The following is a 27056-nucleotide window of genomic DNA, read 5'->3' on the forward strand; positions in this document are numbered from 1 at the left end:
TCTCTTTAGCTGTATTGATGTGATGTAAAGAAACTCAGTGTCTACAAGTAGTAGGAACTACCTCTGGTTGCTTGCTTCATTTTCTCCCCATAGTCTTGGTCTGGTGTGGGAACTGCAAGTGTGAGAACTCCCTTTGCCAACAGATAGTACAACACTCCTATAGCCTTATAGTCTTACAGAGTAGCCTGAGGCTCATAAATGTTAACTGACTGTCTCCTGCTCACAGAACTATGATGTGTTGGAGGCAGGATTTGAACCCAGGTCTTCCCAACTCTGAAGTCCAACACTCTGTCTACTACACCATGCTGCCCCTCAGGATCCTAAACCTCCCTTAATACTTCAGATTTGCTTTAGGCTAATTCATCCATGAAATGTACCACATTTAAAGAGATCAGGCTTGAAGGTGATTTCCTGTCATCTAGTATTATCTTCCTCATAAGTCTGAACAGCAAGCTCAACCCTAGCTAGAGGTAACAGCCTATTCGGTGCTATCTCTACGGTGGTGTTTGATCTGATGTTCAGGTACAAGAGTTTTCACAAGGTTCCTCATACGGGTCCAGTGTGTGTCCTTTAAAAAAAAATCCCCAGCACCCATATTATAAAAATGCATTAGTTGCTGTGGCAACAGTGATGCTGTCTGTGAGTAACACTTTCAGTGGGAGTGGGAGATACAGGGAGGAAGGTGCTGAGATCAGTTTTCATTGCTTAAGGAAACCACAGAGAGCAAGCAGCCTGGTTGGTTTGGCCATATGCATACACATATACATACTGAGGCTGTCTGTAGTGGGCGGTGTTAGCTATGGCAGCATTTAGACGTTCATTGTTATGAGCTGTGGATCACAGGCACATCTGTCAGGCCAGTGTCTGTTGGAAGATGAATGAAAATCAAAATCAAGTCCTGACCCCATCTTTTGAAAGATGAGGAAACATGAGGCACAGAATAGGTGATTTGCCTTTTCATCGCACAGATAGTAAGTGTCTGAGGTGGGATTTGAACCCAAGCCTTCCTCCCCCCCAAGTCCAATGCTTTACAATGTTTATATTTTTGGAGGGATTTTTTGTTTGTAGGGTAGAAGCTAGAAGATAGATTATTCACATATAGATATGTTGTTAGAAGCTAGTTGAACTCTTGATTAAGAAACCCCTTTTTGGAGCAAGAGGAAGCTAGAGGCAAATATCTAATGGATAGAGAACTAAGTCTGGAATCAGGAGGACCTGAGTTCAAATCCAGCCTCAGACACGTACTAATTGTATGACACTGGGTAAGTCACTTAATCTCTGTTTCCCTGAATTTCCTCAACCTTAAAATGAGAATCATTACAGTACCTATCTGCCAGAGTTGTTGTGAAGATCAAATGAAATTATATTTATAAAGAGCTTAGCACATAATAAGTGCTTCACAAATTCACATTTTGTTCCCCTACAAATTGGCACCAGCTCTGCATCTTAAAGTCTTTGAGAATTGCCTAGGGTTATTGAGGGGTCAGGTTATTTACATAGGATGACTCAGTAGGTGTTAGAGGGAAGATTTGAACCCAGGACTGATTCTGAGGCTGACTTTCTGTCCTCTCTGCCAAGTTCTTACAAAAATGGGAGACACTCTGGCAGTAGGAAATATTGATGGAATCCTGTTGAACTCATTTGAAAAAAATGGTTCCTCTTTCATCCTTGTAACACTGGAGGAGAGGTTCAGTGGGTGTATTTAGCCACTCTATAGATTTATGAAATGTCATCATGTCATGTGTGGTGTAAGAAGGGATTTGTGTTACTGGAAAGCCTTAGTTCTAGAACTCTGAACTTGAGTCCCCACAAGATTCAGAAAGCCAATGGAGTTGCCAAGATTTCAGTATTTTTGAGTAGACAACAGGAATAGTGGCCGCTTCCCTTGGTTTACCTACCGGAGAACTAGTCAGATCCTCTCCCTTGAGCACTAGTGTCTCTAAGCTTGGGATGAGGTAGAAGAGCGGGAGAGAGATGCTGGATGGGACCTTAGAAAGCATCGAGTGACTAAATTCTAATACAAATGCCTAATTTACAGATGAGAAAACAGGTCTGGGCTCTGAAGTGACTTACGCCAAGTCACACAAGTATGAAGAATGCAGGCTAGGACCTTAATCGAAGTCTTTGGACACCAAATGAGGAAAGTCAAGGGAATGACAGCAAACCAAGGGAGTTATTTTTGTCAGAGGGAAAAAGCAGAGTTAGTGTTAGCAGAAGAGTGTTCCCAGGTTCAAATTGCTGACCTGGCGTCTCGAGCCTCTTGGATAAGAATTGGGCTTGAAAAAAGGCTTATGGCTGAGTTTTAATAAGTTGAATTTAAATAGGAAGAAATGTACAATCTTATACTCAAGTTCCAAAAAATTAAATTCCCAAGTACAAGATGGTGGATGTTTGGTTAGCTGTATCTAACATTTTGTCTGGGTGGGGCTATCCAAAAACAAAAACCAAAACCAAACTGGGGTGTTTTAATAAATGGTAAGGTGGGGCAGCTAGGTGGCGCAGTGGATAAAGCACCAGTCCCTGGATTAAGGAGGACTTGAGTTCAAATCCTGCCTCAGACACTTGACACTAGCTGTGTGACCCTGGGCAAGTCACTTAACCCTCATTGCCCCACAAACAAACAAACAAACAAATAAATAAATAAATAAATGGTAAGGTTAATAAGATTGGACAGTGCTGTCTATATAAGCTAGAGCCAGAAAGGGCTTTAGAGGTCATCTAGTCCAACCTTCTCATTTCATAGATGAAGAAATCAAGGCCTAGAGAAATTAAGTGACTTTCCTTAGGCCCCTTGCCTCCCAGTCCAGCTCTGTGTTCTCTCTCTCTGGAAGCAAAAACCTATTGCAATCTCCTAGAAATGCATTGAGACCAAGTGTCCAAGATGAAGGAAGTGACCCACTTCTTTCCCGCTGTACTCTGTTCTGGTTGGACCACATCTGAGGGATGGTGTTCAGTTCTGAGGACCCTGAGACTTTGGGGAGGATCCGAAGCTGGAGAGTGCCCAGAGGAGGCCAGTTTGGTTATCATTCTTGATATCATCCATTATGAGCTGCTGGTGCTCATCAAATGCACTTTGTTATTGTTTCTCATTGACTTAAGCTTAGATTTGCCTTTTCCCAGCTCCCACTCATTGCTTCTGGTTCTGCCCTTTGGGGCCAAACGGGATAAGTCTAATTCCCTCTGCCTCATGGTAGCCCATTGGATATTCACTTTGCCAGAGTCTTCTTTTCTTGAAGCTAACCAGCCTCAGGCCCTCTGACTGCCCCTCCTAAGATATGGGTTCAAGGCTCCTCAGCATCCTTTTCACATCTCTCTAGATTATCTACAAGTTTATCGATGTCCTCCTTAAACTGTGGCACCCCAGACTGTGAACATGACTCTTCTGATTCAGTCAGACCTGGGCAGAATACTATCACCTGCCTAGTCCTAGGAGCGTGTCCTCTTAATGTTGCCCCAAATTCCATTTTCCTCATTGGGCCACAAACTGACTCATATTCAAGTTTGTGTTATACTTAAGCCCCTAGATCATTTTCAGGCAAATTATGGTCTCTCCATGCCTCCCATGATCTATGCCTATGAAGGTGATTTTTTAAATCAAATGTGAGATATACACCTTATATTTATACCTTTTGAATTTCATATCATTAAATTCAGCCCATTGCTCTAGTCTGCCCAGATCTCAGCAGTGTGCTAGCTGTGCCTCCCTCCTTTGTGTTGTCTGCAGAGTTGGTGAGTGGGCCATCCATGCCTTTATCCAGGACACTGATAGAAATACTAAGCAGATCACAGCAAACAGATCTCGGAGATACTCTACTGGAGACCTTGTCCTGTCCATGTTGAACCATTAATGGTTATTCTCAGTGCAGTTATTCCACCAGCTTCAAATTCATCAAATTGTATTATCATCCGGTCCACAATTCTCCATCTTTTTTCATAAAAATCATATTAAATGCTTTGTCAAAGGTTTTGTTTTACTCTAGCAACAGTGTTGTAAAAATAAATGCATTTGGAAGACTTTAGAACTCTGATTAATGCGATCACCAACCATGAATCCCAAGGACCAGTGATAAAGCTTGTTCCCCATCTCCTAACAGACAGGGGATGGGCTGAAGATGTATGTTTTTGGACAAAGTCAGCATTGGTATGTCTCACTTAACAATGCATTTTTTTTTTTTGGCAGGGCAATGAGGGTTAAGTGACTTATCCAGGGTCACATAGCTAGTTAAGTGTTAAGTGTCTGAGTCTGGATTTGAACTCGGGTCCTCCTGAATCCAAGGCCAGTGCTTTATCCACTGGGTCACCTAGCTGCCCTCTTGACTATGCATTATTATGTTTTTGTTTTTTTCTTTTGTTCCTCCCAGTTTGGGGGAAGAAGGAGAGAAAAATAAATGCTTATTAGTTGGGGGGAAAAAAATTAAAACCTACCTGAATGGCCAGCACAGCATTTCTCTGATCTCTCAGCTAAATAAACCCTGTCCAGAGAGCGACTAAGGTCATTTTGGCATAACCTCTTCTTTTTGGAGCCATGTTGGCTCACTGCACTCTAATAACCATTTCTTTTTCTCTTTTAACGTGAAGTGAAGACTTTCCCCAGGAATTAAGGTCAAGTTCATTCGCCTATAGTTTGCAGACTGTTTTCTTCCCTGTATTCAGAAATCACGATGGTATTTGTGCTTCTAGTCTTGTGACACCTCTCTAGTTTTCAGTTTTCCACAGTCTTCCATGAACTGTCGTCTTCTCTTTGTTTTATACAACATCCCTTACTGGGCCCACTCTTCACACCGCTCAAATGATAACTATTACTGCACACACACACACACACACACACACACACACACACACACACAGTACTGGGGTGGGGGATGGAGTTCCAGCCCGTCTTCTTCCCAGCTTAGTAAGTGTACTTGCTATTGACCCTCAACCTTTGGCTCTAGGGAACTTTGGATGACAAAGATCAGGGCCTACTTCCCATTTGATGGAATTTTCTGGAGGACCACCATTGCAAAGTAGCAGATGACCTGAAGTTAGGTCAAGTCAAAGAGCATTTATGAAGCACTTACTGTATGCCTGGCACCATGTGATTTTGCTACTTCCTACAAGTGTGACCGTAAGCAAGTAACTCAGTGTTTCTAGGCCTCATCCTCTGCATTTGTAAAAATAAGTAGGGGAAATTAGATTTTTTTTCTCAACATTCCCAGCACTTAGCCCGGTAGCGGACAAATAAGTAGGAACTTAATAAAGATTTGTTCTTTTCTAGTTTGGAAGCTTTGATCCCATGATCCTCCTACAATTGGGTACAGTTTTAGTGTCTCAGACATCTTGTTAAAGATTTTCTGTTTTTGTTTTTGTTTTTCCTTCTTCAGTTCAAACTTCAAGGGAACCTGGCTGGCTAGAAGGAACTCTGAATGGCAAGAGAGGACTGATTCCACAAAACTATGTCAAGCTGCTTTAGTTCACAACCTATGGACATTGACAAACTGTCCATGGTATCCATGGACTCTCCTTAGGGTTGCTTTACCCCACCTAGGGGTGGGAGGAAGATGACAGTGAACCTGTCGGACAAGAATTCTGACCCCTGCTTTGGACTTGGGGGGTGGGGTGGGATATTGGTGGGTGGGATGGGGAGGGAAGGGGTGAGAATGGGACTCTTTAGTTCTTTGAATGAGAGAAGAATGATTGCATGATTGTCCGAATGTCCTTATGTGGTCATGAACCATTAGGGCTCTCTGTTTTTAATGACCCTGCCTGCCTCTGAATGGCAAAGTGGTGGTTTTGTTGGACTTCCTGCCCAGCGGCCCACCACCCCTACCTGGGATGCAAAAGAATCACTTTCTCTACGGTGCTCCTGAAAAGTCAAATGATGGCCACAGGCCATCCTAGGCATGGTGGGCACAGCCGAGGTGTTTTCTTGTTTCTGCCAAAGAAAGGCTTCAGTTGGTGTGGCCTGAAGCTGCCACCGAACTGATGAACTAGTGGGCAGCAGAGAGGATATTTGTAGACCTGCTCCTCGATCAGGGGCCTTTCTCCGACAGAAGCAGGCTGGATCAATCCCTTACCTATGCACAGGGTGCACGTATGTTTATGGCAAGCTTCACTATATCTCGTGGATCTCATTTGTATACAGACTTGCCCCCCCCCCCAAAAGCTCTGTAAATGAAATAAAATTTAATTTACTCTCAAGACCTTCCTGTCATGATGTGGGGAGAGAACTTGGAATTCATTCTCCTTGCAATGTTTTATGAACCCGGAGCCCTATTGACTGAAATTCATTTTTTCCCGAGGATTGGCACCGGCTCCTGCTTAGAAATTGTAAACATGGAGGCCTGCTTCTGCTCCTCAGGGAGTGGGTGGGACGGAAGAATTCCTCGGGAACAGCTGGCACGTTACCGGCAGCCTGCCCCGGTGCCCCCTGTGGCCCTGGCTTTCCCTCCCATACTCATTTGTGGCCCCCATGAACAAAGGAGTGGGAGCAGGGCTGTGTGGCCGGGCCGGGAGCATTTTCCTCACCCTCCCCTGAAGGAGTCCAAAAGCAACTTTCCCGACTAGTTTGAGCACAGCTTGTTGTGCTCTTACTGTTCCGCCTCCCCTCCCCCCTTCTCTGCTTCATCTTAGATTCTGTTTCTGGCCTTCAAAGCCAATCTTGGCATCCAGGGAAAACCATGTTTTGAGCTGTCTGAGAGGAGCAATTGGGAGCCACGGTCCTGGTGGCTTGTGTACTTCCACCTTTCCCTAGGGTAGAACTACCCCTGCCCCCTAGCTCTTCACCTGCCCCTCTGCCACGTGGTAAGGGGCTTAAAGAGCCAAGCTCATAACTACGGGCCGCCATGAAGGGAACAAGTCTGAATCTTCACGCCTGCCTGCCTTCCTTCCTGGGGCTCTCAAACACGTGTGAAACGAAGGAGGAAATAGCCCTTGCATCTGTATCCCTCACTCCTCAGGAACAGTCCTGTCCTGTCAGGGACCCGAAGCCACCAGTATTCATCCAAAGGCTCCCTGTTCAGGTTTGAAAGCCTCGCCTTGCAATGTCCTCTCTTCAGCTCAGCCTTACACAGCAGGCACAAATGATCTCCAGATGTTTTCAGCAGCGGCTGCCTTGGTTTTGCTCCCAGAGTCCAAGTGGACCACTTCCAAGTCCCAAGCTTTACTCTCAGCGAGGCAATGAGGGTCTCCTGTCTGCTAGCCACCCCAGGACCAAAGTGCTCGTGATGTCATGGGGTGCCCCTTGGGGCTTTTGAATCTTTAAATCCTATACCAGGTTCCAAGCCCTGGACGTAGGTAAGTTTATGTATTTAACAGTTTCATTCTGCCCTAACAAGTGGTTGGAACAGCCTTCTCTTAAAGGCTGGGCTGTTCTACTGGAGTAATGATTTATCAGCTTTGCAGTCACTTCATGTATACTGTGAAGGTTTTCTAATACAGGCCAATTCACAGGAGAGGAAAGAAACGTATCAGAAAGAATTGAGTAACAGAGAAACTCTGCGTAACTTATTTTCTTTTAAATGCTTCCCAGTTGTCAGGAGGAGAAGCCAGTCAGCATTTTACTGTAAGTACAAGAGGCCCAGTGCTGATCCAGGAGAGCAGAGTTGTAATAAGGGGAACCTAGCCAAGTTACTGATCTTGACTTACAATCGCCTCATTTCTGATGTCGGTAAATGGCAGCCCATACCCAAGTCTCAGAGAGGTTGGGAGCCTAACAGCCTGCTGGAGAGGATGCCCACTAGAGTTGGGTTTTTTGTGTCATGGACCCCTTAGGCAGTCTTATGAGGCCTACAGACACTTTCTCACAACTGAGTCTCAGAATAAATGCAGAAAATAAAACATATAGCATTACAAAGGAAACCAACTCTATTGAAATGGAGTCGTCAGAATGTTAAAAGTCCAAGTTCAGAGCCCCAGTTCAGGAGCTTTGATTAAGGTAAAGAAGTGCTTCACTGGATGAAGAGAGACCTCAGAACATCTAAACCAAACTCCTACCCAATGATTTCTATAAAGTCTATAAGAGTTGGTCAGGCAAGTTCTGATTCAGCAGTGGGGGAAGCTCCCAGAATGACTTGTCATATAATGGCCTTTCAAGATGATAATAATCATGTCTCGCCCTTTGTTTTCTGTTCCCTAGGCTAAACATCAGTTTCTTCCATTTTTCATTATGGAATATGGTTTTTAGATTTCTCTCCATCACCTTAGCCTGGACACATTTCAGTTGGTAGAGTGTCTTTAGAACATGACCCCCAGCACTACACACAGTCATCTGACTAGGGTAAAGTGGAGGAGTACTGTGATCCCCACTTGGTTTCTGTTACTGCACCTTCAGACTACACTGACTGATTTGTTTTTTTTTAGCAGCTGCAATATGCTATTTGCTTCTTTTGAGCTTGTAGTTACCCACAGATCCCAGATCTCTGTTTCCACATGAAACTGTCCTTGGGGTCTCCTACCTCCTTAATAGATTATGAACTTCGTGAGGGTAAGTAATGTGTTGTTTTTCACATTTGTCTCTTCAGATCTGAGCATAAGCACCTTGGATGTGGCAGGCCCTTGAATAGTGGAATTTAATCTTATTCTTGTTCAATTGATTTTTAACTCCAAATAGAAGACTTTACATTTATTACTAGTAAGCTTTTATTTTTGTTAGCTTCAGCCCAGACTTCGAGCCTGTCAGTTTGAATGTGGCTTGTCATGTGTCAAGCCCCTGTCCTAGCCTTGTGTCCACTGGTAAATGTTTAACAACCAGCTTTCTAGGGAAAAAATGCACAGGATACACGTTTCTGTTTAATCTTCATTAGTAACAATTTCCCCATGACTTTAAGTCTAGATAATCATCAAAACAATAAAGCAAGGTCTGATTTTGTACCCTTTGCCTGATTTCTGAGGTGTAAGGGCTCACACTGAAAATTTAACAATGAGCACTATTGGAACAGTCTCGAGCACACCGCTGCTTATGTCAAATGTAGATAAATGATCAATCAGCTTGCTTCCATAGACTGAGTCCTTTGGGTATGCAGTATAGGTGACTCTAAGTAGAGGACAAATACAACTGTCCAGCGAAAGGTGTTGATTTTCATGGTAAAAAATTCAGTGTAGGTTTAATTAACATACTTAAAATAAAATGCAAAGTTGGTTTGAATTCAACTTTGGGGAATATGTCAGTTGTACATAGAAGCACATTTTTCTGGACAGCATCCACTGTTGGGAAAAGAAGACTCAGTCCATGACCTACAGATGATGGCTCCATGACATATATTTATTATGTTGATGTGGTTTCTACCTGTGACAGTGGAGTGGGAAAGGGCTCAGCTTAATTCAGTGGGCAGATGTGAGCCAGAACACCTAGTTTTTAATCCCAATTCTGCCAGTTACTACTTCTGGGATTTCTTAGCATTTCTGGGTCTTCATTTCCTCATCTGTAAAATGAGGTTGTGGGATGACATGCAGTCATGCATAGGGGTTATGTGATGGGTTCCAATGGGAGAAACCAGGAATAAGGAAAAAAGTAGGCATTCAATGCTGTATGTTCGTATGACTTCAAACATAGCAGCTCAAGTTGAAATAGTACCTTTCTCCTGTTCTGGGGGCTCCATACCTATTTTGAAATCCAGCAGTATTTGCCGAGTCATGACAACCCAATGGGGTTGGCCTTGACAATCTTTTTTCATATGCACAAAGTACTTTAGAGCATTCAAAGTGTTCTCCTCTTCTCTTGTCCCTGTCTCCCCTCTGCCCCCCCAATTCAACAGCTCAAACAAGTACAGCCTGGAGTATTGTTTGCATCAATTTCCTGTTGCCTAACATAGTACAAGCTTTATCATACCATTTCTGGAGCTCAGAAGTTAGCCCTGATAATGCAGCTCTAGGAAGTGTTAGAGACAGTTAGTTTTTGAAACTGTGTTAATCATGCTATACAAGTTGTTCTTGTGGTCAACCCCATAGTAGAAAGTGTGTGTGTGTGTGTGTGTGTGTGTGTCTGTTTTGGGAGTGGGGAGGAGAGGTTGTTGTTTAGTCATTTTTCAGTTATATCTGACTGTGACCCCATTTGGGGTTTCCTTGGCAAAGATATTGAAGTGTTTTTCTATTTCCTTCTCCAGCTCATTTACAGATGAGGGAACTGAGACAAATGGGGTTAAGTGACTTGCCCAGGGTCACAAAGCTAGTGAGTGTCTGAGGCCAGATTTGAATTCACAAAGAATTTTCCTGACTCCAAGTCCAGTGTTCTATGCACTGCATCACCTAGCTGCCCTAATGGGGACAGGGAGCCAATATGGTACTTCAAAATAATAGGAACAATTACTTACACTTAATCCCCTACTCTTCCCCTGCCCCCCCCCCCAACACACGTCTAGGGAGCTAACTTTTAGGCAGTGAAAAGATTATCAGCCATTGAATCCTATATGTTCTTGAACTGGGTGGTCACATCCATTTTTCAAAGGGTGGAATGGAGTTATTTTGATGGGTCACTTTGATGGCAGCTTGTGGGGCTGAGTCATTCCAGTCCCATGAGTGTGAAGCTGGATCCTGGGTTTCCCTGCCTCAGTCCAAGTTCCATCTTCCTTCCATGTATATATAGTTCAGCAATTCTTAAGTGCTGTGACCAATTAATAGGGTAACTCTGGGCCTATTTGGGGAGTAGGGGGGGGAGTAGAGGGCAATGTAGGTCCATTATACACTGTGGCTTCTTTGTCCTTTCTCCAGTAATACCTGCCTGGAGTTTCCTTATGGGCTGTCTCAACTCTGTGCTTAAATATTCTCATTTATTCTCTCTCTCTCTCTCTCTCTCTCTCTCTCTCTCTCTCTCTCTCTCTCTCTCTCTCTCACGCGCACACACACACACACACGTTTACCTACAAAAAAGAACATGCTTCACAGCATCCTGATAGAGCTCTGCTTCTGCCTTGTGGTTGTGAGGTAATGGGGAAGCACTTTGTGTGTGTGTGTGTGTGTGTGTGTGTGTGTGTGTGTGTGTGTGTGTGTGTGTGTGTGTGTGTATTTGTGAGACTTGGGTTTCCTTCCCCTTTTTTAAGCCTTTTACCTTGTTTTTGCTGGGAACCAGGCATCCACACCACTTCCTTCAATTTCTTCTCACACCCCCTTATACAGTGCATTCATCTATTAGAATGTGAGCTCTTTGAGGGCAGGCACTCTTATTTGTTTTTATTTGTATGCCCAGTGCTTATTAAAGGCTCTGTTTCTATCCTTCCTGTTTTTTCTAGCTTTTTTTTCCCTTTGTAGGCATCATGCAGTCATAGTCTTTCCCTATGAACTCTTAACATATGTTGGCCCTGCCTGTTTAATCTCTTAGTTGTCTTTGTCTCCTTCAGCTCTATTTCTGAATGCCTTCTTTCTACTTCCCCACTTGCATTGCCGCCATTTATTATGTGCTGTTTCATCACAAAATGAAAGTGACTTATTTGGTTTGATGAAGTTACATCAATTAAGTGCAAGCTCCAACAAGTGTCGCAACCATATTAAAAAGGCTTCTTGGGGATAGGGAGATGTCCTGCCATGGACACTGTCCATTGCCCAAGAACCAGCCTGACCAAGGTGGTTAACCAGGCCAGGGTGTCTCATGACTAGAAAGATGGCCACCAGATAGTAAATTGTAGACACAGAAATCCCTGAAGATTGTCTTCTGTAGAGTGGAGGGAGGCCCCGTATATAAAATCACAGTTTCTTGCAGTCCAGAGTATCATCCAATGACTTGCTGTTGTGTTGTTGTTCAGACATTTTCAGTTGTGTCAGACTCTTCATGACCCTACTTGGGGTTTTCTTCACAAAGAGACTGAATATAGCCAGTAAGTGTCTAAGGCCAGATTTGAACTCAGGAAGATGAGTCTTCCCAACTTCAGACCCAGCGCTCTATCCACTATGCCAACTAAGTTGCCCTCATCCTTTCCTAATTGTTCCTTCACTCATGCAAACCATCTAAGTGATGCTGCTTGGCTGATGTCATGAAAAAATTCATGGGTACTACATGGTCTCTTCTCTCATTTTCTCTCCGGATCTTATTCCAGAAGCTTGTTCTTAGCTTGTCTTCCTGCTTATTCTTTGGTTGGTTCTTTCTCAGGTAGGGGGCAAGGTTCCTCATTACATATAGAAGCTTCACCCATATTCTTCGGTGCTACTTTAATTTATTGCTGTCCCACTTTATTTTGTGTAGCTAATACACACAGAATGTTGAAATGGCTGTAGTGAGAAAATATTCAACTTTCACTGACAGATCTGAATTCAAGGAAGAGCTCAGCAAAGTCAGGTAACAATATTCTTGGCCCTAAAATGGCTTTCTCAAGTTAAAAATAATTTCTCCCACTTACCAGAAATGTGATCTTACAAGGGAAAAGGGTAACTATGGCTTTAGACTAAGGGACGACCTCTCCTAAAAGTGAAGATCAGATCTTTTATGGGAATGAATGTCCAAGTCCTAGTAGAAATAGCACACAAGTGATTAAGTTTGAGACTGACCATACTTCATATCTTAGGGTAGGAAGAAAAATGTTGGTAAAAAGCCATTATTCTGGCAATTTGGATCCAAATTAGTTTTTTAAAACCTGGGTAACTGCCCCAGCCATCCAATTCACTTTGGATAGAGACTTATCCTGGAAATTCTGATGGCTCGCTTTTACCCTGAGAAATGAAAGTAAAAATATAGCTTTAATGATTTCATTTTCTTTAAAATGGCACAATCTCATTTCATTATTGTATTGAATATTTGGCCAAGTTGACATTAAAGTGCTAGAAGTACTTGCATTTCAATCTGTGTACTTTTGTACAACTTATCAAAAAACATGTACTGGCTAACATTAACAGAAAGAACAAGTAACCATTTCTATTTACTTAAAGAGCTTAAAAGATAAGAAGTAAAGTCTTAATTAGATGCGCATCACTGTGTATACTATGCCTGTGTTTATACAGTAGAGTGTAGTTGGCTATTTCCCTGTCAAGGATCACCATATCATTCATTTTTAAAACACTCAGCTTAGTTATCTGGAACTCTGATGATGGCTTCTGTATAAAATCCTTTATATGTGTCCTTTCTTTTCTTTTCTTTCTTTCTTTCTTTCTTTTTTTTGCAGGACAATGAGGGTTAAGTGACTTGCCCAGGGTCTGTCCTTTCTTAAAAAAAAAAAAATCCTAAAAAGGCAGATCACCAACAAAATGGTTTGAAAAGGAGCAGTAGCTCTGAGAATGCCTTTAAGAAAGTGATGAGGTAACTCTTGTGGAAAGGAGGTTTCGATCCGAGTTGTCTTTTCCCAGCTCCATGATCTCGTGATTTGGTAAAAATGACTGATTCTGTTGGGGAATGGCTAGTGCAGTTCTCACTGAGTTATAGGATATGTATTAATTTGTAGGAGACAAATGCCAATCTCTTCTCCATGTTAATTTGCTTATTGTACTCCAAATCTTTCCTTGCCCATTTTGATGGAGGAAGTTGAAAGGAGGTGTCTGAAGAGAATCCAGCTTAAGAGACACATTTCTTGACAGTTGCAAGAGGTCTGGATCAGAAGCATTGCAGTGAACTCCAGGGTGGCATGTGGGACCCCCGAAACACAGTTAAGGTAAGTGAATGTGTTACAGCTACATCTTACTGCTTGGAAGATATCAGCTTCCCAAACGAGAAGACAACGCACGTCCTATGACAAATTATTTTAACTTGGCTAGAATGCAGAAGATCTGAGAGTAAAAATTCTGCTGGATATTATATCTGTGTGTCTCCACAGAATCCAAATGAATTCTTTCAAAACAACAGGTGATTAAAGTAAAGGATTTATTGTAATCTGCTTACAGTCGTTTGCAAAGACAGACATACGTTTTTGCATAAAGATAGAAATTGCTTTTTTTAAACTAATTTAGTGTGTTTTTTTTAATTCTATGAAGAAGTTTCAGTGAATTATGAATTGTACCAAACCAAGATTTTTAAGAGCAATATGGTACAAAAATAAGAGCAAACAGACAATTTGGACTGGGACAAGCATTCAACAGTGAGTTTAGAATATGGCTTTGCTGTTTAATCAAGCAAAGTTACCTGGAGACAGAAAAAGCCAGTAACTTTGTTAATACAAAAAGCTGATGCAGACTGTATTCATCCCAAACCTGGTTAAGCTGAAATTCCAATTCTGTAAAAAATGAAGTCTGAACTAAAAAGTGGCATTTGTTGCCATTTCTTTTCCAGAAACCCCTGGTCTGCATGCTGTGTATTTATCGCCTTCCACGGGTGGCTTTCGTATTGCTGTGCATGTCAGTTTGTAGTTAAAGATCTGTTGATTAAATTAAATTCCTGAAGTTGCAAAGTATGTAAGGAGACCCCTTCCCTCCCTCGAGTACAGCTTTCCTAAGTTTCCCATTACATAAGACAGGTATCATTTAAAAAGACCAGGTGGTCTTGTCATGGGTGAATGTGCTCCCATAAGCTTGGGCTAACTTAGCAGGCCTGCAGGGAAGGGTGGCGGGTGTGTGTGTGTGGAATGCTGTGTTCTCAGGGACCTGGGCTCCCCCCCTCACTGTGGGCCTGGAGAGTTTGGGGAAATGGATGTGATTTCCATGAATAAGTGAGTACTTGTGTTAATCATTACTCTAGGAAAGATGCCTTTGGCCTCTACTCTCAGCATTTTATCTGGTGCAATCAGACTGTTAGCTCTGTCCCCAGACATGCTCATTTATGCTTGGAGGCTGCAGAGACCGGAGCCTGAACCAGAGGAATTGAGTTGAACTTTGGGTGTTCTCCTTTGTTGGTAGGAGCTGCAGTTTCATTATAAAGGGCTTTAGGAAGATTTACATTTCGAAGATGTCGACCCCACCAGTAATCTGCAGGGCTCAGCCTCCTGCCAATTCCAATCTGGAGAGATCCTCCCTCCCAGAATCCATGTTCCCTTGACCTTCCCCTACATCAGAAGTAGGAAGAGGCTGCTCGCATTTTCTCCCAAAGAAAGAAACAGAAAATAGATGAAAAGCAACCTTTAAACCACTTTTCTCCCCCTCCCAGTCCCAACATCACGTGACTTACTTTTGCTCCTGGACGAGAGAAGAGGTGGACTCTCCCTACAGATTTTCCAGTTCCCTAAAGCTGTCAGGGCTCCTGAGCCACCTGGTTGTTGTGTCTTGTTAAATGAAACCCTCACGAAGCTGTAAACACAACTCAACAACGTTCCTTGGGGAAGGTGGAAGCCGGAGTCCTAAAGTGTACTCAGCTCCCAGGTCCTTGCAAGTGGCAGACAAAAAGGGGATACGGAATACAGGAGAATATAGAAACTTGGCTTAAAGACAACTGAAAAACTGTGTGGTTATTTACAACAGACGCTGTAAAATGGGGACTCTTCTATGATGCTAAAAAAAGGCACAGCTTTCCCTTTCTTAAATACACTGTAAACGCTTCATTAGGCATGCAGAACATTTCACTTTACAAAAAAAAAATTACCTTGTTTAGACAAAGATAGTACTTAAATAGTCTCCAGCAAAATAGAATTCTTTCAAAAATACTTTCCCATTCATCCTATTAACCATTAAAGATTTTTTTTTTTGTATGTGTCTCATTTACAAAAGTTCCTTACACCTTATTTCAGGTCCTTCACAATTTATACATACAGTAATGTACAGTACAGCAAAAGACTGCGAAAAATTATTTGTAAAGCCAGCACAATAGATAATATAAATTGAAACTGAGGCATTTGTTTTAACATCTTATCCATTTAATTAAATAATAAAGGGACACTGAAGGGTGCGTCCACTAGTGATGAGGATAACATGGGAGAACAAATGCCCCAGGTGGGGAGGTGATTATTCCACACCAAATGTTCCATTATTACACAAGAGGAGTCTGTATATATTTTTCTCTTTTTTTTTTTAAATAAGAAAAGAATATTAATGCCCCATATTTGACTGTACGTTTTATGTGCAAACCAAGGGTAAGCTTTAAAAAGTTCATTAGTCCTTGAACCCTTTTACAACAAGCAAACAATACCAGAAACTACATGGCATATTTAAAACTTCCATCTGTTAAAATATCAAAATCAAAGAGTTATTGACTAGATATGGCTTTTCATCCAGAGGAACGGGATCATTTTCTAAGCACTGAGGGTAAGGAGAAGAGCTCTTAAATCATCTGGTTCTTGCCAAATCCATGTCGAACTGCTTTCCAGTCCCCAAACCCTTGACGTGATTTTAAACTTGAAAAACTGCTGAACTGTGAATCATCTCATGTTAAAAATGTGATTTCTTGGGTCCTTCATGGGTGTGGAATAACACAGGGAAACTTAAGGCAAAGTTCTTCCATTAAGACATTTTCTGTCACTTCCTGTGGAAGTACAGGGGCTTGGCATTCCCCGATTCCACCTTTGGTAGCTGGTCACTAATGATCTCCACCAGCATAGCTGGGAACTCCACTTTCAGGGCCTGTGACTCTCGGAAGGTATAGAAGCAGAATTCCAACAAGTCACTCACCAGCTGCAATACAAAGACAGAGAGGAAAAAAGGAAGTGAGTAGTACTTCAAAGTAAAATGCAAACAGACATCCAGAGAATTTTTTTTAAAGTAAACTACATAAAAATTCTGCCTGATTAAATTTCTCCAGTTTGTCCTTGGATGGAGGAAGGGGAGGAGGCTATAACCACACCCAGCAATCCTGTCATGAAATGGGAGAAAAAGCTACACAGCAGAGTATGATTAACTGAAATATAGATTAACAAAGTCAGTCACTGCTATTTTTAAACCTTGAATTCAAATTTACAATGTAAGATCACCATCCTCTTGAACAAGATTAAGGTGCAATAAGGAAATGTTTAAAACATAAAAATTGAATACCACATAGATAATGCTAATCTATGATTTTTTTCAGTCAGTATGCAACTTGCGAGGGATCTCTTTATTTGAATCTGACACGAATCATATAAATCATCCTAAGTCCTCTCTGGGTCTCAGTTTCCAAATCTATAAAATGAGATGGGTTCTCATATCATATCATATCATAAGACTCTCATAAAAATCTGATTTCATTCAAACGTCCTAGCAAAAGTATATATATAAAGCTTTTTCCAAGCTCTTTTTACTTTTGAGTTCTCAAAGTGAGGCGTGGATTTGGCGTCAGAGGACATGGGTTCATGTACAAATTTACTATTATACGTGTATCCACGGGGCTCCTGGGAGCCTCAGTTTCCCCATTTATAAAATATTGGTGTTGATCCGATGACGTAAGATTCCTTCCGGTTCTAAGCTATGATCCTATGAATCTATATGCAGATACTTGCTAAGGGTATCACGTTGCCACTTTCCCCTCAAGGGCTAATTCACAGAAAGCAGTTTTACTTGCACTCAGGCTCAGATCTGGTGCGTGTGAGAAATGTGGTGCCAAGGTTACCAAGGATAGTAGGGTGGACAGAAAGAGATCTGTCTGGTAGGCAAAACCATACAAATCTCTATTTCTGCAGGAAGGCATACTAAAGTGAGAATGACAATATGCTCTGGCTGTTAAGAACCTCATTAGTTTTGGGTTTCCCACTAAACTGGCCTTTTGGCTAATGAACCATTCAAGACATACTCCTTTCGCCCAGCTTCAAGATTCCATTACCACTCTGTGCACCTGCTGTCTAAGAAGAACTTTTGCATTAGTTCCTCCCTCCCCAAGAGTTTCCTATAAAAAGCAACAAAATATAACAGCAACTTTTCAGAAGAATTTATCACCAAATAGTACTACCCTTCTACTTCTCCCATACTTTGAACTACTAGGTACAAGTCAGTAATTTGGGCTTTGGTCCTTCAAGGATTAAAGTGCCAGAAAATTATTTATACTGTCAGGTAGCAGTGCTAATTAGAGAAGGACCAAATCCTGAATCAATGATTTGTCAATCAGAAAGAATTAATTCAACATCTTCCCATATGCATGAGAGTCAGCCATATGCCCAACAAGTTCAATAACCCTCATCTGTCCCCTTAATGAGTTTATCATTTTAAAGAAACAAGTTTATCAAAAAGCAGTTGTTCAAATACTGCTGCTCAATACGATAAACGTGACCTCTTTCCTTCAATACAAACGACCAATTTTAATTCCATCTCTATGATTTCTCAAGAGGTCTACTGACTTCCCTGTAACTCTTTAACTATAACATGTAAATGAATATGTTTCATCCTCCTAAGATTCAATTTGGAAAAGCACTGAAGAGGCATCATCTACTTCACTGTTTCTGAAATTGTGTTCCACAGAATCCAGGGAGTTCACAAAGCAGCCCAAAGGGGCCGCATAAAGAAAAAGCTTACGACGTTCATAGAGGCTAGAGAGGAAACAGCCGCTAGGTAATTTTTGTACCAATACTTTTAATGGACAATTGAGTAAAATCAGTTGTCTGAAAAGACAATTATGAAATAATGTTAATAACCAAGACTGATGGTAGAAAAAAAGTCATTAACTTAATTCAAGTACCAGATAGGGAAGAAATAAATGCAAATAGTGATTTCCACATTGAGTTCATGTCTAATGATGGTGGTGGTGGGAAGGTAATAAACCACTCACTGTGTGCCAGCCCTTTACAAAATGATGTCATTGGATCCTCACAACAATCCTGAGTGGTAAATGCTGTTATCCCCTTTTTGACAATTGTGGAAACCGAGGCTTACAGCTTAAGTGATTTGCTCAAGGTCACACAGCTAGTAGGTATCTGAGGACAAATTTAAACTCAGGTCTTCTGATTCCAGGCCCAGCACTTTATCCCCTGCATTGCCTAGTTGTTGGGGTGCAGTTTATACTACTAAATTTAAAAAATGACAATTCATAATTCTAGAAGAATTACAGAATAATGTGAATTGTAAAGTGAATTTTTTGATGAACTGAAATAACTTCCCCAAATATTGGAAATAACACTTTGGATGAAAACTGACTTTGTCATCTTCAGTGTATGGTTCTAAGGTGGTACACTTTTGAAGGTTTCCGTTCTCAACCAGGTTAGAATTATGCATGTCTAGAGACTGTCCTTGTAACTTCAATGGACCACCTCCAGACAGAAGTCCATCAACATTATGGGGAATTCAAGGGGGCAGCTAGGTGGCCCAGCAGAGAAAGCACCAGCCCTGGATTCAGGAGGACTTGAGTTCAAATACGACCTCAGACACTTGATACTTACTAGCTGTGTGACCCTGGCCAAGTCACTTAACCTTCATTGCCCCACAACAACAACAACAACAAACATTATAAGGAATTCTAAGTCAAAGTACATGTTCTACTAATGACGGATGAAACCGAAACAAGATTCAGATGTAACTGGGAAATGTTTCACAAAATAAATAAAAATGCAATACAACATAGATAATGTTAATTTGGGTTTTTTTTTTCCTAAGTAAATAAGTGGCTTGTAGGGATTGGTTTCTATTTGAGTTTGACACTACTGGTGTAGACAACAGATAATACATGATTTAAGTTCTCTACTTGGTTCTAAGAGACATCATGAAGTCTGAAAAGTCTCTCTTTTGGTGCCACCAAAGAACAGTAACTCCACAAACAGGGGACACAGCAAGGATCCCATCCCAGCCTGACTTGTGTACAGTAGCATCAACTATGCCAGTGGGTATTGAATGGGAATCATCCTTGTTACCAGAGAGCTGTTTGAGCCGTCTGCTTTTCTTTCTCTTTGGTTTTGCCCAAGCTGTTTTACTGCCCTCTCAATTTTGTAGCGTTCTTACTGGTCCTTCAACACAGCTCCATCACTTCCATAAAAGTGGAGCATGGGAGAAGGACTCAGAAGCCAAGAGCCTCTGCTCACATTGCCACGGTAGGTCACTGCTTCAGTTTCTATTCTTATAACATGGGTCTAACATTTGAACTCTCTCTGTATAGAAAGCTGCATTATATAAATGTGAGATATTTCTCAAGCAGGGTCTTCTTGACCAGCCCAGTGTCAAGTGACCTCTCCTTCTTCCTCTCTGCCACCACTTATCACATGGCACCTTGCAGCATATTTCACAGTGGTAGGAGCTAGCTTTCCCCTGGCTTGATAGTTACATCCAAGGGAACTTCCTGAGGTGGAAAGAAGTTTAGAGACTCATCTAGGGCCGTACAGCTAACAATCTCTTGGGTGATCCTGCCTCTTAGTACAGCACTCTATCCAGCACAATATACTGCTTGTTTGATAGTAATTATGGCTTGAATTCTTCTATTTTTTTTTTTGGTTTTGTGGGACAATGAGGGTTAAGTGACTTGGCCAGGGTCACACAGCTAGTAAGTGTCAAGTGTCTGAGGTCAGATTTGAACTCACATACTCCTGAATCTAGGGCCAGTGCTTTATCCACTGTGCCACTTAGCTGCCTTCTTCTTCTATTTTTATTTGAAATTTTACTTTACTTAAATAATATTCATGTTGGGATATTTTTCTCTCACATCCATTCCCTTCTCTCCCTTTATGTCACCCTAAATACAAATTATTGCAACAGAGCCTTCTCATGGGATCCCTAGAGTCAGTCTCTTCCTTTTCTAATTCTTCCTCCAAACAGCTGCCTTCCAGACATTCCTCAAGCACTAGTCTAGCCATTTGGCTCCCCCCCCACCTCCAGGATGAAATTCATTCACCTCTGTTTGGGAATTAAAGTCCTTTATATTTTGGCTCTTAGCCCACTTTTCCGGGCTCATTATATATTCCTCGTGCCCTCATAGAGTTTGCAGTCTAGCGGTCTCCCTGCTGTTCCTCCTTCACCCTTCAATGTGTCTTGCCTCACAGCCCTCTCCACTAAAATCATTCTGAATTTATCATGTTCATATCCTACACTTGCATATCTGTAAATAATGACACCATGGTCGGACAGAAGGAGCATTTGATTTTAAGTCAGAGAACTTGGGTCCAAAGCCAGCTTTGCTATTCATTCTTTTCTGGGCCTCAGCTTCCGCATGTATGAAAATGAGGGTCTCTGAAGTCCCTTCTAGCTCTAAATATATCCTCCCATCGTCCCAGGCTGGCTCCCTTCAGTAGAATGTCAGTTTCTCAAGTACAAGGGTTCTCATTTTTGTATGTGCAACCATAGCAAGTGGTCCGTCCCTAATGCACGGCGCATTTTATGTGCTTAATAAAAAGCTTATTGATTCAAATTCTTAGATGCATTAAAGAAATCAGGGGAGTTAAGTGAATGTGTCTGCCTTAGTGACATTAAGTAAATATTCAGAAATACTTAATGTAAACAAACACTTTCCCCTGGCTCTTGTTCAGAATTCTCTAGTACTTCAGGATACTAAACCCTGTCCATATTGAACTTCCATTGAAAGTTTATCCATTTCCCTTCACATTTTGTCTATCTGCCTCTTTCCTGAGAACTTAAAATGGGTAAGCTTTGGCCACTCTTCAGATTTTAAAATTTCAAATCATCGTGTATTGTAGCAAGGAAGGAGCTGAGGCAGATGGTTCTCGTGCCCCCAACCAAAACCCTCACCCCATCTTCCTGCCACCTGGATGCCTTCAGTGCCACGAGACAAATGGGGGGGGGGGGAGAAAGAGTCTGAAGCAACAGCATTGATTTCCGTAGTCCTTTACAGGCAGAGACCAATTTGAGAAGGCAAACAGGAGCACTAATTATAATCAGCAATGATACAGTATCATTAGACATCATAGAAAGATTTGAAAATGGAGATTTCTGTCTTCTAACTCCGCGCGATGCATCTGTTTGAATCCGAGGGAAAGTTAGGCGAAGCACCATGCATGACTTAGCCCAGACTGATGGGCGACAGCTGGTGCTAAGTCAGAAGAGCACGGGCAAGGTCACAGTGTAGAGTGGTGGCACTTTGTATGTTCTAACAAATGAGAGGATCTAGGCTCTAATTAGTACATTTCCCCCACTGCAATTCATTGAATCATTGCTCCCGATGGCCGTGCACAGCTGGCTTCCCCCACCCTCCCGTCTGTGGATGCTGCTTTACTGAAGACACACTCCAGTCTAAATGATAAGCAGAGACCTGCAGGTCCCGCCTTCTTCACAGGCCCTGTGCCTGGGTAGGAACCAGCCAAATGCCACGAATTTGGGGCGAAGACTGCTATTTGCTTAACAGTGATGTTGCACAATCATTTAGAGCATGCCAGATCATCGGCCTTATTAAAACAACCTCACCAAAGCCTGGCCACAGACGCTTGGGATGTTGTACTAATTTCTCTGAAATGATTTGCCGTTTCCAAAATCTGCACATAATTAGGATTGATTCTTTGGGTAAGATGAATCAGGGGTGGGGAAAGGAAAAGATATGGGGACAACTTTATTTTTAAAAGACCAGAAATTCTGCCAGATTTATTTTGGAGGGTTTGGAAGAGTTTCTAAAATAGTTCTAATATTCTCATTTCGCCAGATATGGCCTAATATTCATTTCCACAGGTCCACAAATAGCATTTTGAACATTTGAAAATGGCTTGCAATAATTAGAGAGTTTTAATTAATAATCTCAGAGCCCTAACGTCCAATTTCATATGAAAGGGGCATTTGTCTTCTTGGTGGACCGTGCTTCTCTGTACTAATGAGCCAAGGAAAATCTGAGAGTCTCACAAAAGCCTATAACCTTATTTTCGGTGTCAACTACTATTCCCTTTAAACTTTGACCATAAAGGTAACCTTGAACGAGAGGAATAAACTGGTTGCTTATTGATTCTCTTTTGCATAGCCAAGGCCTGAATGACATTTTACTGGGATCTGTTGTTCTAATTGTAGGCCTGACTGGCTTTTGTTTGTAGCTATGCATTTTAGAGGGGCAGCTAGGGGACACAGTGGATAGTGCACTGGGCCTGGAATCAGGAAGACATCTTCCTGAGTTCAAAACTGGCCTCACTTACTAGCTGTGTGACCCTGGGCAAGTCACTTCACTCTGTTTGTCCCAGTTTCCTCATCTATAAAATGAGCTGGAGAAGGAAATGGCAAACCACTTTAGGATCTTTCCTAAGAAAACCCCAAAGGTCACAGAGTCAGACATGACTGAAAAACCACCGAACAACAACATTTATTTTAGGAAGCAAACTTAAGGTCTCCCAATTTCTTAAAAAATGTTACAGGGGGAAAAAACGTGTAGGAAAGAATGCTGCTTAACAGAGATGATAAAGTGATAAGGAAAGATAAAGATGCTATGACATTTCTTAGCAACATATCCAAACTGGACCTTATAATGAACCCGACTGTTTTCAGTGAATAAGCTATATTTGCAATGTAGTTTCCTTTTAGAAACTTGCCTGAGGTTTTTTTTTCTTTGTTCTGTTTTTGCCGGGCAATGGGGGTTAAGTGACTTGCCCAGGGTCACACAGCTAGTAAGTGTCAAATGTCTGAGGCTGGATTTGAACTCAGGTCCTCCTGAATCCAGGGTTAGTGTTTTATCCACTATGCCACCTAGCTGCCCACCTGAGTTTTTACATTTCCTTGCCTACTATGTTTAATGCAAGGATGAAATTACATTAAAATAGTCGCTGGGGTCGTGGGACCAAACACTAGGCAAACTAGACACTCTTCCTAATCTCCCTACTAATTCTTTAAACACATACACCGCGCCCCCCCCCAAAGAAGTATTATATATCAAATACAATATAATATTGGAGCTGAAAACTGAGAACATAAAAAGAGAAAACCCCAACAAGGTAAAATCCTTATTAAGAAAAGATGGAAAAAACGAAACTTTTTTTTTTTGGGTGGGGCAATGAGGCTTAAGTGACTTGCCTGAGGTCACACAGCTAGTAAGTGCCATATGCCTAAACCTGAATTTAAACTCAGGTCCTTCTGAATCCAGGGCCAGTGCTTTATTTACTGTGCCACCTAGCTGCCCCCCTAAAAAACTAATTCTTAAAAAATTCAGTCAACACCCCTCACCCTCCAGCCTCTACAATCCTGCTAAAGTGACCTAAAAACACTGAAGTTGAGGGAAATCTCTTTGGAAGAAAAGCAAAAGGCAAATCTTTTTTTTTTTTTTAAATGTGATCTCTTCTAGAAGCCAATACTCAGAGCCTGGATGTATACAAACAATTTAAGGATCATGAGTTCCCCAGAAGAACATGATAAATCAAACCCAAATACTGCAATGAAGGAAATAATACAAGGAACAAGGAATCCAGATAGCCTTTAAAATAAAACAAAACAAAAATGCTTCAAACTTCAAGATATGATGGTTAAACTTAACAATTCTAACAGATAAATTCTGCAAGTGGCCAAGAGAAATGCTTTCACATATAAGAAAAGGAAAAGTGAATAACATTATTATTTCATGTCTGCTAGATACCACAGAAGGGAATTAGGATTTGAAGAAGCAAAGAAGTTCAAGGTGCAACTCAAAATGAAAGATTCATAGTCCCTCTGTCCCATCCACCCCCACCCTCATTCTCTCTTTACAAACATCTCAAACAGCAAAGGCACAAGATGGGTAAATAAGTTTAATTGCCAATGAAATAATAAATAATGAAATATTACCCATGTTTATTTGTTATTTAAAAAAAAACAACTAATAGGTATGTGGTGGAATCAAGATGAAGTGAAAATTCCCAATTTCAAAACCTCCCCCACAAAACCTCTCCCATGAAACAACCACAGAAAACACCAACAGAATTCTGACCAGGAAAGCCAAGAACAAATCACAGTTAGTTATATTCCCATCTCAAGGCATCTTAGGAAGACAGAAGGAAACGTCTGAGGACGCTGAAGTGGGAGCTGCCACGATAGTGGTACAGTGGAAGTGAGCCCACTGCCCAGGGATGGTAAAGAGACTGAATACCTGATCTAAAAGAGAACACAGGGACTCTTCCTGGGCAAGGCACAGAGCACAAACCAGGAGGGCAGTGAGTGATTAAACCCTCTCCCCGGACCATAATACTTTGGAGGCACCAAAAACCTATACTTCTCCAGATCAAACTGTGAAAACAGAAAGACAGAATAGAAGCTCATGCCAGGTATCTCCACTCATGTGAGTGAAGCCCAACTCTAACATACCAAAATTTGTAGGATTCAGCCAATGCAGTCCTTAGGGGAATATTTTATATCTCTAAATGCTTACCTCAATCAAAGGAGATATTAACAAATTTAAAGTTTAAAAAACAACAACACTGAACTAATGAATAGAATTAGGAGCTGATTTTGTGAAAAAAAAAACATAAAATAGGTAAATAATTGGCTAGTTCAATGAAAAAGAAAGAAGGAAACCAAATTACCAGTAAAAAGTCATAAAATGGGTAAATGAATCAATGAAGATGAAATTACAGCAATTTTTAGGAGCTATTTTGTCCAACTTTATGCCAATAAATATTTATGAAAAATATAAATTGTCTAACTCTACCTTAGAAAAAGAAATTGAATAGGCCATAAATGAGCTCCCTAAGGGGGAAGAACCCCAGGAGCAGATAAATTTAATGGAAAATTGTACCAAACATTTAAAGAACAATTCATTCAAATCCTATATAAACTGTTCGAAAAAAATAGGCAAAGAAGAAGCCCTATCAAATTCCTTCTAAGACACATATAGTTTTGATATACAAACCAAGGGGAACAGAAAACTGAGAAAGAAAATCATAGACCAACTTTACTAATATTGATGCAAAAATTGTAAATTAAATACTAGCAAGGAGAGGACAGCAATTTATTATAAAGATCATACATTAGGACCAGGTTAATTTATACCAGGAATGCAGAGCTGATTCAGTATGAAGAAAACTAAAAGCATAACTGACCACATCAATAACAAACAACAACAACAAAATCATGATTATATCAATAGATGGAGGAAAAAGCTTTTGACAAAATATAGTGCCCATAAAAAAAAAACACAACATTAGAAAGCATAGGGATAAATGCACCTTTAAAATGATTAAATAGTATCTGTCTAAAACCATGACAAAGCATTATCTAGAATGAAGATAAATTAGAAGCCTTTGGATAGGATCAGGGGCAAAGCAAGGCTATCTATTATAACCATTATTATGCAATATTGTACTAGAAATGCTAGGTATAGCAATAAGGCAAAAAAAAAAAGATTGAAGGGCTGAACATAAGCAAAAAAACTATTACTTTGCAAATGACATGATGGTTTACTTAGAGAATCAACTAAAATCAGTTGAAATAATGAGCAACTTCAGCAAATTTTCAGAATATAAAATAAACCTATATACATTATCAGCATTTCTATATATTACCAACAAAACCCAGGAGGAAGAGATAAATTTAAAATAACTGCAGACAAGGGGCAGCTAGGTAGCACAGTGGATAGAGCACTGGCCCTGGAGTCAGGAGGAACTAAGTTCAAATCTAGTCTCAAACACTTGACACTTATTAGCTGTGTGACCCTGGGCAAGTCACTTAACCCCAATTGCCTCACCGCCCCCAAAATAAATAACTGCAGACAGTATAAAATACTTGAGAGTATACCTGCCAAGACACATATGAAAGTATATGAGCATAATTAAAAAACAATCTTTACACAAATAATGACAGATTTACACAATTGAAAAAATATTAGTTGCTCATAGCTAGGCCAAACCAATACGATAAAAATGACAGTATTAACTAAATCAATTTACTTATGTGCCATACTAATCCAACTATCAAAGAATAATTTTGTAGAGCTTGAAAAAAAATTCATCTAGAGGAACAAAAGTTCAAAAATATCAAGGCAATTAGTTTTTTAAAATGAAGGAAAGTGAACTAGCAGTACCAGATCTCAAACTATAACTATAAAGTAGTAATCATCAAAACAATCTGGGGGGCAGTTAGGTGGCGCAGTGGATAAAACACCAGGCCTGGATTCAGGAGGACCTGAGTTCAAATCCAGCTTCAGACACTTGACACTAGCTGTGTGACCCTGGGCAAGTCACTTAACCCTCATTGCCCTGGAAAAGAAAAAACAAGAAGCAAACAAAAACAAAAAAGCAATCTGGTGCTGGATCAGAAATAAAATAATTGATCATTGGAATAGATTAAGCACACAATATACAAAAGCAAATGAGACCAGTAACCTAGTATTTGATAAACTAAAAGATCCCAGTTACTCTCACTCATCGACAAAAACTGCTAGAAAAAGTAGAAAGCAGTCTGGCAGAAATGAGGCATAGACCAAGATATCACACTGTATACTGATAAGCTCAAAATGGGTACATGCCTTA

The 27056-nt window shown here is 41.0% G+C and overlaps 2 protein-coding genes across 7 annotated transcripts in view; one reads left to right on the forward strand and one right to left on the reverse strand.

The window, feature by feature from the left end:
* ARHGAP10 (Rho GTPase activating protein 10) overlaps positions 1-5585 on the forward strand; it is a 369896-nt gene extending 364311 nt beyond the window's left edge. The window contains exon 23 of the mRNA XM_043973392.1: positions 5364-5585. Coding sequence (XP_043829327.1) covers positions 5364-5452 — 89 coding nt within the window. The 3' untranslated portion in view covers positions 5453-5585. The remainder of the gene's footprint in view (positions 1-5363) is intronic.
* An 8163-nt stretch (positions 5586-13748) lies between these two features.
* The window catches only part of NR3C2 (nuclear receptor subfamily 3 group C member 2), a 383963-nt gene continuing 370655 nt past the window's right edge, over positions 13749-27056 (reverse strand). For all 6 annotated transcript variants that reach the window (XM_043971516.1, XM_043971512.1, XM_043971511.1 and 3 more), the window contains exon 9: positions 13749-16428. In XM_043971516.1, the coding sequence (XP_043827451.1) occupies positions 16273-16428 (156 nt within the window). In that variant the 3' untranslated portion in view covers positions 13749-16272. The remainder of the gene's footprint in view (positions 16429-27056) is intronic.

Source organism: Dromiciops gliroides, chromosome 6, assembly GCF_019393635.1.
Source record: "Dromiciops gliroides isolate mDroGli1 chromosome 6, mDroGli1.pri, whole genome shotgun sequence".
Taxonomy (NCBI): domain Eukaryota; kingdom Metazoa; phylum Chordata; class Mammalia; order Microbiotheria; family Microbiotheriidae; genus Dromiciops; species Dromiciops gliroides.